Raw genomic sequence first — 14,003 nt, forward strand, 5'->3', positions numbered from 1 at the left:
TAGCCCACTAGCCCCAGGAATTGTCGGACCTGTCGTTTGGTATTTGGAGCGGGTTGTCCCCTGATCGCGTGTACTTTTCCCACGAGCGGGCGGACCACTCCGCGCCCCAGGGTGTATCCGAGGTAGGTTGTTTCTCGCCATCCGAGGCGACACTTCTTCGGGTTTGCGGTCAAGCCGGCATCCCGAAGGGCCCTGAGTATGGCGGCGAGGTGGTTGAGATGGTCCTCCCAGCGTCGGCTGTACACCACTACATCGTCCAGATACGCGGCCGCGTATTCCAGATGGGGCTGCAGGAGTCGGTCCATTAGTCTCTGGAAGGTCGCGGGGGCCCCATACAATCCGAAAGGCATTCTCGTGAACTGGTACAGCCTCCGGGGCGTGGCAAAGGCTGTTTTCTCTTTGGCTCCCGGCTCCATCGGGAACTGCCAATAGCCTTTCGTTAAGTCCAGAGTGGAAATATACTGAGCCTCCCCGAGCTGCTTGAGGAGCTCGTCTACTCGGGGCATGGGGTAGGCATTGAATCTAGAAACTAGGTTGACTTTTCGGAAGTCTATACATAACCGACGGGAGCCATCCGGCTTAGGGACTAGGACAACGGGGCTTCTCCACTCGCTCTTTGAGGGTTCAATTACTCCCAGGTCCAGCATCTCCTTCACTTCTTCCTCGATAGCCTCCCACATGTGTCACGGGAGGGGTCTAGCTGGGGCCCAGACCACCACCTCGGGGCTCGTTTGGATGTTGTGTTGTACCAGGGTGGTCCGGCCTGGCTTGGCCATAAATGTTCGGGCGAAGGCCTTCAGGAGGTGTCGAATCTGCTGCTGCTGTCCTTCAGTGAGGTCCTCGCCCAGGCTAGGTTCCTGCCGGTCCCCCGGGTCTGAGGGCTGCGGCCCCAACTCTGGTTCGGGGGGATAGGGCGCGATCATGAGCACCTCCCGCTCACGCCAGGGCTTCAGGAGGTTCACGTGATAAATCTGCTGGGGTTTCCGTCGGTGGGGCTGGCGGACCTCATAGTTAACCGGGCCTACCTGCCGGATAACCTCAAAGGGGCCCTGCCAGCGTGCGAGGAGCTTGGACTCCTCCGTGGGGAGGAGGACGAGAACCCGATCCCCAGGTTGGAAGGTCCGGGTGCGGGCACCCCGGTTGTAGGTGCGTGCCTGTGCCTGCTGAGCACCCCTCAGGTTTTCCTGGGCCAGCTCTCCGACCTGGGCCAGTCGGTCCTGTAGTGACAAGATGTATTGAAGCAGCCGCTGATCGCGGGGTGGTGCTTGTTCCCAGGTCTCCCGTAAGAGGTCCAGCAGGCCCCGCGGTTGCCGCCCATATAGTAGTTCGAAGGGGGAGAAATTGGTAGAGGCCTGCGGCACCTCTTGGATGACCATGAGGAGCGGCGGGAGTAGCTGGTCCCAGCGGCGAAGCTCGTCTGGTGAAAACTTACGCAGCATTCCCTTAAGTATACGATTGAACCTCTCCACCAGGCTGTCTGTCTGGGGGTGATAAATGGAGGTTTGTAACTTTCTTATCCCCAGGATGCCGCACACCTCTTGAAGTAACCAGGACGTGAAATTTGTGCCTTGGTCCGAGAGAAGCTCTCGAGGCAGCCCGACCCGAGCAAATCTTTAGCAGTTTGGCGGCCACTACGCGTGCTGTGGCACTCCGGAGCGGGATGGCCTCCGGGAAGCGAGTGGCATAATCCATAACTACCAGGATATATTGGAACCCCGCGGCACTCATGGCACTCATGGCGACCTTTTCAAAGGGTGTCCCTACCAGCGGAAGCGGTATGAGGGGTGCCCGGGGTATGCCCAGAGGAGCCGCCAGCTGGCACTCGGGGCAGGAGGCACAGTAGTCTTTGACTTCTTGTCGAATCCCCGGCCAGTAAAAGCGGGCCAGGATCCGGGCGAGGGTTTTGTCCAGTCCCAGGTGTCCAGCCGCGGGAACGTCATGGGCCAGTCTTAGGATGGCACGCTGGTGGGGTCGGGGCACCACCAGTTGGGCTCGAGGCTCCTGGGTCCGGGGGTCCTGCTCCTTGCGGTATAGCCGGCCTTTCTGTAGTTCGAAGCGGGGCCACTGGTCATCCCGGCCGGGGCGAACGGCGTCCCGTCCTTATAGGCGAGCTGCTCGTACGCATGGCGCAGTGTGGGGTCATTCTGCTGGTCTTGGCAGAATTCCTCCACGGGAGTCGTCTGCGGGCCTTCCCTGCCTGGGGTACGGCCGACCTCCCGGTCCATTGGGAGAGGGTTGCCAGGTGGTCCTGCGTTTTACGGGGCTCCGGGGCCTTCCGGCTCCAGGGGCCCCCTCTGGGACGTCGCCCCCAAGAGGGCTACTTGCCCAGAGTCTGCTTGGTGCGCGAGGGCCTGGAGGAGTCTGGCGAACCCAGGCCAGTCCCGTCCGAGGATGACGGAGTAGGGCAGTCCTGCGGCGACCCCGACTTGCACCACCTGAGTCGTTCCGGCAATGGTGAGCTGGAGCGGGCAGGTGGGGTATTCCTTTACATCCCCATGAATGCACCGTACGTGGACCCGCCCGTGGAGTGGCTGGCCTGGGGGAAGCAGCTCGGGGCGGACCAGTGTCTGCCCGCAGCCGGAGTCAACCAGGGCCCACGCCTGTCTCTCTGGGAGCTTCACGGGAGTCGTCACGGAGGGCCCGAGGCGTCTCCGGGCTCGCCCTTCCCCGGTACAGACCAGGCCAAAGGAGCAGTCCATGCGGGGGCAGTCGCGCTGTAGGTGACCCATGTGGCCACAGGTGAAGCAGGGGCCGACCTCAGGGCGTCCCGCCTGGGCTCGGCTATCTCCCGCTGGGCGGGTCGCACCCCATGGTTCGGCGGGTTGGTCGGGCCTTCGGCTAGGTGGTCCCCGGGGAGTCGCCGGGGCTGACGGGGTGGGCGGCCTGGGCGGCCGATCTCTTATGGTTGGCCCCAGCAGGGTGGGCCGCCGTGGCGGTGGCCCGTGATCTCGTGCAGGGGTCCCCTTTGCTGCGGGGGTTACCTGGATTGGAGGATCCTCTGCCGCTAGGAAGTCCTCCATCAGCCGCACGGCATCACTCAACGCCGCGGGGCGGTGGTGCATTACCCATGTCCAGCCCCTACCGTCTGGAGCAGTTGCTGCTGCTGGTGGAGCTCGTCCCACCACTGCTTGAGCTGGTCCAGGTCCATGCTGACCTGTATTGGGGAATAGTGTTGCGGGTTGCCCCCTTGACGGCAAGGGGCGGGTTATGCCCGCATTCTCCACCACGTGTGGACGTGCCCCTGGAAGCGGGGAGCAGTGTCTGGGCTTCTCCCTCTCTGGCTCCTCCTCAGAGGGGGACCACCCCTCCCGGCTACCTCCCACCGGGAGCAGTCTTGAGCCCTTCTCCCGGGCAAGCAGTCCGAGCACCAGGCCCTCTGGCAGGGCTGGCAAGGTAGCTGTCCGAGCACCAGGCCCTCAGGCAGGGCTGGCCCGGTGAGCAAGCCACTCCCTAGAGCGGTACGGCGGAGAAGACTTTCTCAATGTGGGTAGGGAAGGGGGGAGGGGGACGCAGGCCCACCCGTCTCCACTGCGTCCCAGCCCAGGGCCCTGGCAGTGGCAACGGCGTTTGCCACTGGGTCGGCGGGGCTCCGGCCGCAACACGCCGCCCGGGTTGCCCCTGACTCAGCCACTAACTTGCGGCTATCCCTGGGCTTCTTCCTCCCCGAAACTCCTGTTACCTGCCTCTGGGTCGCTGGGGCGTGGTAGGCCTGCTAGGCCCTCCTCATCCACGGGCGGCAGCTCAGGCAACTCCATGGGCTCGTCCTCGGAGGGCAGCTCTTCCAGGTCCTGTGGCCCCCAGGCCTCGGGCAGGGCCGGTAAGTTCTTGGGGTCCCAGGCTCTGTACTGCTCCGGCGGGTCCGCTTCTGGCTCCTAGACCACAGGTGTCTCAGAGGAGTTCTCCTCAGGCTCGTAGTCAGCGGGGAGCCCTGACGGGTCTTCCTCCGGCTCCCAGGCCGTGGGGTCCTCTGGTGGGCCCTCCTCCAACTCCCAGGCCGTGGGGTACTGGGGGGAGGCCTCCGTGGATCCCCAGGCTGGGTTTAAGGCCTGCTGCTTCCTTTCGGCGCGGCTCTCCGGCCCGGCCTTAGCTAGGAGTTCGGGAGGAGACGCGTCCTTCCCCCTCAGCCGTCTCCCTCTAACTGAGTTCACTGGCCTGGCTCTTAAAGGCCTAGCTCCGCCCCCCTGCTTCCGGTCAGGGCTCCCCCTGGGGGTGGGCTCTATCAGCCAGGGTGGGTCTGGCTCCCTTTCTGGGTCCTCCTCAGATGGGGACCACCCCTCCCGGCTACACACATCCACCGCTTTCCCCACAGCCACAGAGCCAGTCACCTCTTCATTAAGGCAATCAAGTTGGTCAGGCATGACTTGCCCTGGGTGAATCCATGCTGACTGTTCCTGATCACCTTCCTCTCCTTCAAGTGCTTCAAAATGGATTCCTTGAGGATTTGATCCATGATTTTTCCAGGGACTGAGGTGAGGCTGACCGGTCTGTAGTTCCTTGGATTCTGCTTCTTCCCTTTTTAAAAGATGGGCACTAGATTTGCCTTTGTCCAGTCATCTGGGACTTCTCTTGATTGCCACGAGTTTTCAAAGATAATGGCTCTGAAATCACATCAGCCACCTCCCTCAGCACCGTCGGATGCATTGCATCCAGCCCCAAGGACATGTGCATGTTCAGCATTTCTAAATAGTCCTGAACCTGTTCTTCCACCACTGAGCGCTGTTCTCCTCTCCCCATTCTATGGGCTGAATAGAAGGGAATGATCACTTCCCGTGATCCGCTGGCAATGCTCCTACTAATGCAGCCCAATATGCTATTAGCCTTCTTGGCAACTAGGGCACACTGCTGACTCATATCCAGCTTATCATCCACTGTCACCCGCAGGTTCTTTTCTGCAGAACTGCTGCCTAGCTCATCGGTCCCCAGTCTGTAACTGTGCATGGGATTTTTCCGTCCTAAGTGCAAGACTCTGCACTTGTCCTTGTTGAACCTCATCAGATTTCTTTTGGCCCAATCTTCCAGTTTGTTTAGGTCCTTCTGTATCCTATCCCTATATTCCAGGGTATCTACCACTCCCCTACCTAAGTGTCATCTGCAAACTTGCTGAGGGTGCAATCTACCCTATCCTCCAGATCATTGATGAAGATGTTGAACAAAACTGGCCCCAGGACCGACCCCTGGGGCACTCTGCTTGTGATCGGCTGCCAGCTAGACATCAAGCCATTGATCACCACTCGTTGAGCCTTATGCTCTAGCCAGTTCTCTATCCATTTTATAGTCCATTCATCCAACTCATACTTCTTTAACTTGCTGATAAGAATACTGTGAGAGACCGTATCAAAAGCTTTGCTAAAGTCAAGGTATATCACGTCCAGCTCTTTCCCCACATCCACGGAGCCAGTCACCTTTTCATAGAAAGCAATCAGGTTGGTCAGGCATGACTTTCCCTTGGTGAATCCGTGTTGACTGTTCCTGATCACCTTCCTCTCTTCCAAGTGCCTTAAAATGGATTCCTTGAGGACCTGTTCCATGATTTTTCCAGGGATTGAGGTGAGGCTGACCGGTCTGTAGTTCCCCGGATCCTCTTTCCTCCCTTTCTTGAAGATGGGCACTATATTTGCTTTTTTTCAGTCTTCAGGGACCTCCCCCAATTGCCACGAGCTTTCAGAAATAATAGCCAATGGCTCTGAAATCACATCAGCCAACTCCCTCAGCACGTTTGGGTGCATTGCATCCGGCCCCATGGACTATCATCTATCACTAACTTGCCTCCCCCATTTAGTAAGGGGCCCACACTTTTCCTGACACCTTCCTGTTGCTAACATACGTGTAGAAATCCTTCTTGATACCCTTCCAGTCCTTTGCTAGCTGTAACTCCAATTGTGCTTTGGCCTTCCTGATTTCTCTCCTCCATGCTCAAGCAGTATTTTTATACTCCTCCCTAGTCATCTGTCGCAGCTTCCACTTCTTGTAAGCTTCTTTTTTGTGTTTAAGCTCATCAAAGATTTCTCTTTTAAGCCAAGCTGGTCGCCTGCCGTATTTGCTATTCTTTCTGCACATTGAGGTGGTTTGTTCCTGCGCCCTGAATAAGGTTTCTTTAAAATGCAGCCAGCTCTCTTGGACTTCTTTCCCCCTCATATTAGCCTCCCAGGGGATCCTGCCCATCAGCTCCCTGAGGGAGTCAAAGTCTGCTCTTCTGAAGTTCAGGGCCTGTATCCTGCTGTTTTCCTTTCTTCCTTTTGTCAGGATCCTGAACTTGACTATCCCATGGTCACTGCTGCCCAGGTTACCACCCACTTCTACTTCCCCTACCAATTCCTCCCTGTTTGTGAGCAGCAGGTCACGAAGAGCATGGCCCATAGTTGGTTCTTCCAGCACTTGCACCAGGAAGTTGACTGCCACACACTCCAAAAACTTCCTGGATTGTTCGTGCTCGGCTGTGTTGCTCTCCCAGCAGATGTCAGGGTGATTGAAGTCCCCAGGTCCCCAGGCCCTGTGATCTGGAAACTTCCGTTAGTTGTCTGAAGAAAGCCTCGTCTTCCTCATCCTACTGGTCTGGTATCTATAGCAAACGCCCACCACGACATCACACTTGTTGCTCTCGCCTCTAAACTTAACCCAGAGACTCTCAACAGGCTTTTCTCCAGTTTCATACTGGAGCTCAGAGCTGTCATACTGCTCTCTTACATACAGTGCAACTCCTCCACCTTTTCTGCCCTGCATGTCCTTCCTGACCAGTTTATACCCATCCATGGCAGTGCTCCAGTCCTGTGAGTTACCCAACCAAGTCTCGGTTATTCCAGTCACAGTTGACTGTGCCAGGACTTCCAATTCTTCCTGCATGTTTCCCAGGCTTCTTGTGTTTGTGTACAGGCACCTAAGAAAACTAGCCCATTGCCCTACCTTCTCCATACGAATCAGGAGGCCTCCCCTGTTGTACCCTCCTTGTTCTTGTGACAGGTGGTTGGTTGGAGAGATCACAACTGCTGGCCAGGATGTTGTACACTTTCTTTCCTCCTCTGCCATTTTTCAGCTTCGTGAGCAACGTGATTCTTTTCAAAACAGGCTGAGGCTTGATATGTGATGTGACACCATTGCAGTCTATTGCCAGCCAGCTCTTCCCAGTTCCTGGGAGTCAGTGCCTCCCTCCTTAAGATAAACTTTCAAGGTGTCGTCGTAGCATTTCCTCTGTATCCCACGGGTCCTCTGACTGTGACTAAGTTGAGAAAAGAGGACTAGAATCAGCTATCCGCACAAAGTGACCAACCCAGCGAAGCCCATCGCTTCAACACTGGTGATGTTAGCTGCAGAGAGAACGCTGGCATTTGTGCAACGGTCTTCCCTGATCATCTGGTCTGGAGAATCTTCCTGAGACCGCACTTGCGGGTACCACTCCAGGCGCTTAAGATGGCTTCGGGGCATCACTCATGTCTCGCCCCCATAAAGAAGAGGGGGGATGATGCTGCATTGTAGACCGGGATCTTAGTTTCCATCCTCGGGTCTCTGTTAATGAAGACACGATGGAGCAATTTTCCAAAGGATGCACTGGCACAAGGGATCCTATGTTTGATCTCCACATCAGGGTCTGCTGCCTGGGAGAGGTGGCTACTGAGGTAAGGGAATTGCTCAATATTTTCCAGGGGTTCCCCGCCGATGATGCTTTGTGGGAGAAGGGGGGCAGCTTGTGCTGGGGCAGGCTGGTGGAGCATCTTAGTCTTCCCAGTGTTGAGGGAGAGTCCCAGGCTGTGATAGGCGTCTGAGAAGCAATCTGGGGTGAATTACATGTCAGCCTTGGTGTGTGCAAGGATAGCATGGTCGTCCACATGCGGAAGGTCGGTAATAACATTCCTGGTGAGCATAGTTTTAGAATGAAGACACCGCAGATTGAAAAGCTGGCCCTCCATGCAACACTCGGTCCCAGTTCCAGAGGAAAGGCACTTACGAATAAGAATCCAGCTGACAAGATTACTGTGGTGCAGTGGCTGAACATTGGGGTGGTCCAGGATTGGGCTAGCATGCAGCCGGGTGAGCTTGCCCAGAAATGCCTGGCCTTCTCCTGCGGGGTCACTCCGAGTTCCTGGAAAGCACTGAGCCTTCTCCACGCTCGCTGGAGCAAAGCAATGGAGCAGCCAGAGGGACCCGGAAAGACTCTCAGCTGCTGGGTGTGTCTCGTTTCAGCCGTGTGCCGCTATCCTCTGGGCATGTCAGGTGGCCACATCCCAGACGAGGACATCTCTGCCTCCAGCCAGTGGTCTGAATCCACAGCAGCCAAGTATGGAAGGTACGGGCAAGCAGCACGAGGGAGCCAGGTGGGAATGGGGTGTTTCGGGTGCCCTTCACGTGGGGGCGATTGGCTGTTGCAGGGGGCGCTAGCGTGGCTGATGTTCTCAGTGGCCATAGCAGGATTTGACTATTGTTCCTGTTGGCTGTGACTGGCCATTGCTGTGCACGGAGCCTGGGACCGGTTCTGCGTAGCTGCCTGGGCTCACTCTGCCAGGGCCATCCTACTTGTGCAGCATGCCAAAGCGCTGGCCACTCTTCCGGACCCCTCTGCCAGCCGCTGCTGCTCCTGCGCCCCAGGCCTAGCACAGGACAAGCCAGGCTGTGGCTAATGACCTGCTGAGGCTGTGAGGAGGTGGAGGGCACGATCCACAAGCAGGCAGTGGGGTTCCATGCCCAAGACAGTTTCTGGGGGCAACGTGGTGGTGCCATGGGATCAACCCATGACTAGGCTCCATGGGGCCAGTCCCTGCAGCGGCTGTGGGGTGGCATCTGCCTGGTGCTATGGGGCTGACAGCTTGGTCAGTGGCGGAGGCAGTGGCAGAGTCCCCTCCAGTTCCAGGCTGAGGGCATGCTCATCCGCAGGAGGGAAGCTGCTGCCCTTTGCCCCCAGCAGTCTCCTGCCAGGTCCCAGAATGAGGGGCAGAGTCCAGCCAGCTGCAGAGAGGAGCATGGGGGAAGGTGCCAAGTGGGCAGAGGGGCTGGGGAGCAGAAGGCTCAGAACAGGGGAGTCTTGGGGGTGGAAGGGCCATCCCCGGGCAGGTTTGGGGGAGAGCTTTGTAGCTGAAAGACATGAAGCCATGAGCTTTCTAACCAGACTTTCCCCAGGAGACTAGCCCCCCTCCGGGGCGTGTTGGTTGCAGACCCAGGAAGGGCACGTGGCCCTGGAGCTCAGCTGCATGTCAAGGGGCCCTCCCTGTAGCCAACATTAGCCATCACAGCCCCCTCTGGGAGCTCCCTCCTTCACTCCGGGCTTGTGCGGTAAAGGATGTGGCGAGCGGGCATGCGTTCGTGTGTGCTAGGAATGCTGTCATGAGCGTGCCCTGTCTGTAGCGGCGACCCTGACCCTGCAAGGAGCAGTCTCCCCGGGTCTGCTCTCCTCCCACCCATGTTCATCTCACTCCTGCAGGTCGGGTGTGAGAAACAGCCCCCATGGCCTCATGTTCTCTGCTGGCCCAGGAGCTGCCGGAGTGTGAGAGGGCAGCTGCATGACACGTGCTAGGCCCAACGTGTGTACAGCAGAGGGTGGGCCATGGCTGGGATTTGACCCTGTGGCTGCCCACTGCTCTGCCTTGTGGAGTTGGTGACGAGGAACCTGTCCCTGCCCTTCCTCGCCTCCTTCCCAGGTTGCTGACCGCTCTCCCTCACCCCGTGCTGAAGAAAAGTGACTGGGAGGGGGGGGGAGACCCTTTCTCTTGGCCTCTCCCTCCAGGGCTCTCTCTGCTGCCTTGGTTACCCTGTGGCGCCTCATGTGGCTGGCTCTGCGCATTGGGTTCTGCCTCTAGGGCCTGGCCCCTGACCAGGGAGCAGATCCCCCGCAGGGCTCGGGGCAGGGGCCGGTCCTGCACACGCTCCAAACTGCTGTTGAAGGGCCAGCCCCACGACAGGGGCAGCGAGGAACATTGTCCAGGGAATGTGCCCCCGGTGACACCCTCCAGCCCCTGCCATATATTGTTCTAGGCCCATCTACCTGGCCCAGTGTAGTCTCACGTGCTTCCTCCCTTCCTGACTTTGGTGTAGCTAATGTCCCACAGGAGACTGGGGAGAGCAGGGGCTGCGGTTGTGCCAGCTGGCGAGCAGGATCTGGGGGCAGTGGCGCTATGTTCCCCTCCCCCCGGGCCCACACAGGCCTGGTTCTGGTCTCATCCCTGCTCACCCTGGGTGGGATTTTCCGGTGGGCCAGATACCGAACCTGCCCCCTGCAGGAGCCAGGATCAGAGTAGGGGCGCACACCATTTGTGAGCGGGGAGGCAAGGAAACTCCCCCGCCTTTCCCCAGAGGACTGTAGGCGAGTAGAGCTGGGTGACTGTCATGGCTGGGGTTTGGGTCACGCTCAAACTGCAGCAGCACAGCTCTCCGGACCCGCTGTGAGGCACTGGGGGAGCAGGGGAGAGACGTGGGAGGGGAAGGAATCCTGATCACGCTGCTCCTTGCCCAGTGCCACCCTGGCCCTGGTACTGCACCCCTTCGGGGGACCAGGGCCGCAGCTCAGAACTCGAAGGGGGCGGGGGAAAACGCTCCCCTGGCATTTAATGAGGAGAGAGCCGAGACCTCAGGGGTTCAGGCTGAGCTTGGCGGGAGAACCCCCCTCCCCCCCCACTGCAGGCCCCCACTCTCTGAATCCACCCCTAGGCCCTCCTGCTCCTGCAGGTGAGGTAAGGGCCGGAGGCTGAGTAGCTGGGACCTCCTGGCTGTGTTCCTGCTGCTCAGCACAAGGCCGGGCTCGGGCAGAGGGGCTGGGCTGCAGTGAGGGGAGGGTGGGGTCTGACGCCAGGTGGGGGGTGGAACGGGGACAGGGTGCCGTGTGGGGGCTCTCCCGTGAAGTCTCCTTGGAAGTGACTCTCCTCTGTGCTCCCCCCCACCCACGCTGCCCCAGGTTGGATTCGGAGGAGGGCGATGGGGCCTGGTGTCCAGAGATCCCGGTGGAGCCGGATGACCTCAAGGAGTTTCTTCAGATCGACTTGCACGCTCTGCACTTTATCACCCTGGTGGGGACCCAGGGGCGACACGCGGGTGGCCATGGCAACGAGTTTGCACCCATGTACAAGATCAATTACAGCCGGGATGGCACCCGCTGGATTTCCTGGAGGAACCGGCACGGGAAGCAGGTAAGGAGCGGGGGAGGCCAATAGATCTTCCCTGCTGGGATCCCACTGCCCTGGAGAAGGGGAGGGGGCCATGCACATGGGATGAGCCACCAAGCTCAGACTGGGCCCAAAGCACATGTTGCTGCCCTGGCACATACGGGCCTGGGGTGCAAATCCAGCACCAGGTAGGCCAGGAATCTGTATAGCTGCCACTCCGACTTACAGGCGTTCAGGCTAGGAGTAGTGGCTGGCCGGCAGGCAGAACACCATTGCCTGGGACGGAGAACGCCCGTGGCCTGGCTGGGTGAGGGGAGAGTGTCGCCATCCCTTTCTGGGGCAATCAGGGCCTTGGTCGCTGGAGTATTGGCAAATGCTGGTGAAGATGCTGATCACATACCGGATGTGGAGCGCCCAGGCAGGTGTTGGTCAAAGTGCAAGCTTCCCCGCTCCCTGCCCATTTGTGCCAATCCACTCTCCTGCCTGCCCCGGTGCAGCCTCAACAAGAGCACCATGCAGCCTGCCACGGCTGTAGTGCTGGACGGAAGCTCGCTGCAGGGCACAGATGTATCCACTACCATGCCTGGGCCCCTAACTGCGGCAAAGCCTCATGCACAGCTGGGAAGATGCTGAAACTGATGCAGAAGTGCCACACTCAAAGGCCGGTGGGGTGTGAGAACTGTCTCTCCCCACTGCGCAGCATCTGTCCCCTTTGCCACCTAGTGTCTGTTGTCTGCAGGAGCTGGATGGAAACACCAACCCGTATGACATCGTTCTCAAGGACCTGGAGCCGCCAATCATAGCTCGCTTCATACGCTTCATTCCCATCACCGACCACTCGATGAACGTCTGCCTGCGAGTGGAGCTCTACGGCTGCGCCTGGCTCGGTGAGCTGGGGTTTGCAAGGGCACCACACCCCCATTTCCCGTTCCGTGCATCGGGGGCCAGATGCGCTGCAGGGTAACGGGGCTGTGGCAGTGGGACCCTGTGCTGTGTTTGCGGGACTGATGGGATCTGACGTAACACCCCACGTGCATTGCTGGAGTGCAAACCAGGGCAATGCATCTGTCTGCGTGGTGCTCCAGGCAACAGGGACTGGTGGAGGGCTCTGGCTGACAATGAGGCTTGCGAGGGGACACTCATCATTAGTGCTGCCTTGGGCTGGGTCACACATTCGAATCCACCCCTTTCCAGGGCGCGCACACAGTCCAATGATGTGGAACTCTTCAGAAGTCAGCAAGGGCTTCAGCGCTTTCCCCCTTGGGCCGGGATCCCAGGTTCTGGACCCTTGCACCTTTAGGGTCTCCCCAACTAGGTTCCCCACCAGGGCTGGACTTCTGTCACTGTCCCCTTCTTAGGGCTTGGTGGGGGATCTGGGACCCACTGGTAGGCAGCTGAGATCGGCACCTGGAGGCATTACGCAGCTGCCTTCCTGAGTCACTTCAAACCACTGTCCCCGCTTCCTGCAAGGTAAAATAAGGAACTGACAACACAACATTAAAGTCTCTGATCTTCCAAAGCCCCCAGTCCCTCCTTTGCAGGCTTGGGCAGATCAGCATGTCCAAGCCTCAATTGCAAGAGTTCCTGGGATGCTTTTTCCAGGTGCTTGGAGCACAGGTCTGCCCCTGTCCCTTCTCAGCTGCTCGACTTCCCCTTGTAAGTCCCTCCAGCAAGTGTAGGCTTTGCAGTTGCAGCACGGCAGGGCCGGGGGGTCTGTACACCCCGCCACAGGGAGCATGGCTGGCAATGAAGGATCCGTGGTGGCAGTGGGGATTTACGAGGGGCTGTGGCTTGCAATAGGGGTGTGGCAAGGGGCCGTGGATGGCAAGTGAGGCTGGTAAGGGAATGTGGCAGCAGTGGGGGTGTGTGAAGGGCCATGTCTGGGAATGAAGGTTTGTGAGAGGCCAGGGCCATAATGGAGTGTGCAAGGGGCCATGGCTGGCAATGGAAGGTTGCGAGGGGTCGGGGCTGTAATGGAGCTGAGCGAGGGGCCGTGGCTGGCAATGTGGAGATGTATGGGGCGTGGCAGCAATGGAGGGTGGTTGTGGCTGACTGTGGCGGAGGGAGGGCCCATGGCTAGCATTGGGAGTTTGCAAAGGGCTGTGGCTGGCAATGGGGGTGAGGGAGGAGAGACAGCTGGCAGTGGGGGTTTGCAATTCTTGGCCCATACCTCTGCTGGCCTGATATCATCCCTGCCCTATTTGTCCGCCTGGCCAGTTCTCTCCCCAGCCGTTCTCTCGCCTCTCTTGGGTGGGAAACGTTACGGAGGAGCCCACTCTGTGTCTGAGCTCGCCCCTTGTCTCTGCTGTGAGCTGGAGCCTCATAGCTGGGTGGATGTTGTACGGCGCTCTCCTTTGTGTTTGTCCGGGAGAACTATTGCAAACCCCACTGGGAAGGATGCTGTTGTCTGGGGGGATGCTAATTCCTGGCTGATTGCTCTGGCAGATGGGCTGGTTTCCTACAATGCTCCTGCGGGCCAGCAGTTCGTCCTTCCTGGCGGCACGGTCATTTACTTGAACGATTCTGTGTATGACGGCGCTTTTGGCTACAGGTGAGTTCCCAGAGAGCTCCTTGCCTGGGAAGGTGCGTGGAGCGGTTTTACAGGCAATGACAAGCTACCAATGTTTTACTAAGGGCTCCACAAAAATAGCCCTCCAGCACCATTCTGTGAGAAGCCCCTTGGTGGAAACCTGACTGACTCATCAGCTCCTTTTGATTTTGTACAGCACCGAGCACATCATCAGCACTCCATGAACTAACTAATAGCAGCCTCGCTCGGCAGGGATTGTGCTCCTGTAAGCAGGAGGGCTGGGGGATGTGCTCAGTTAAACAAAACCATCTTCTCCTGGCCATAAGCACAGAAGGAAGGAGGCACTTGGCCAACAAAGGTGCAAGTCATTTCCTCTTGCTGAGAAAATATCC

At 58.6% G+C, this 14,003-nt stretch overlaps 1 protein-coding gene across 1 annotated transcript in view; it reads left to right on the forward strand.

Annotated features, from left to right (window-relative positions):
• The window catches only part of DDR2 (discoidin domain receptor tyrosine kinase 2), an 80,299-nt gene that overhangs the window by 28,403 nt on the left and 37,893 nt on the right, over window positions 1-14,003 (forward strand). The window contains exons 3-6 of the mRNA XM_067532512.1: window positions 8,176-8,278; window positions 10,874-11,105; window positions 11,821-11,968; window positions 13,527-13,632. Coding sequence (XP_067388613.1) covers window positions 8,176-8,278; window positions 10,874-11,105; window positions 11,821-11,968; window positions 13,527-13,632 — 589 coding nt within the window. The remainder of the gene's footprint in view (window positions 1-8,175; window positions 8,279-10,873; window positions 11,106-11,820; window positions 11,969-13,526; window positions 13,633-14,003) is intronic.

The sequence above is a fragment of the Emydura macquarii genome, unplaced genomic scaffold, assembly GCF_026122565.2.
Source record: "Emydura macquarii macquarii isolate MOO-44397 ecotype Brisbane River unplaced genomic scaffold, CSIRO-AGI_Emac_v2 contig_3287, whole genome shotgun sequence".
NCBI classification, from domain to species: domain Eukaryota; kingdom Metazoa; phylum Chordata; order Testudines; family Chelidae; genus Emydura; species Emydura macquarii.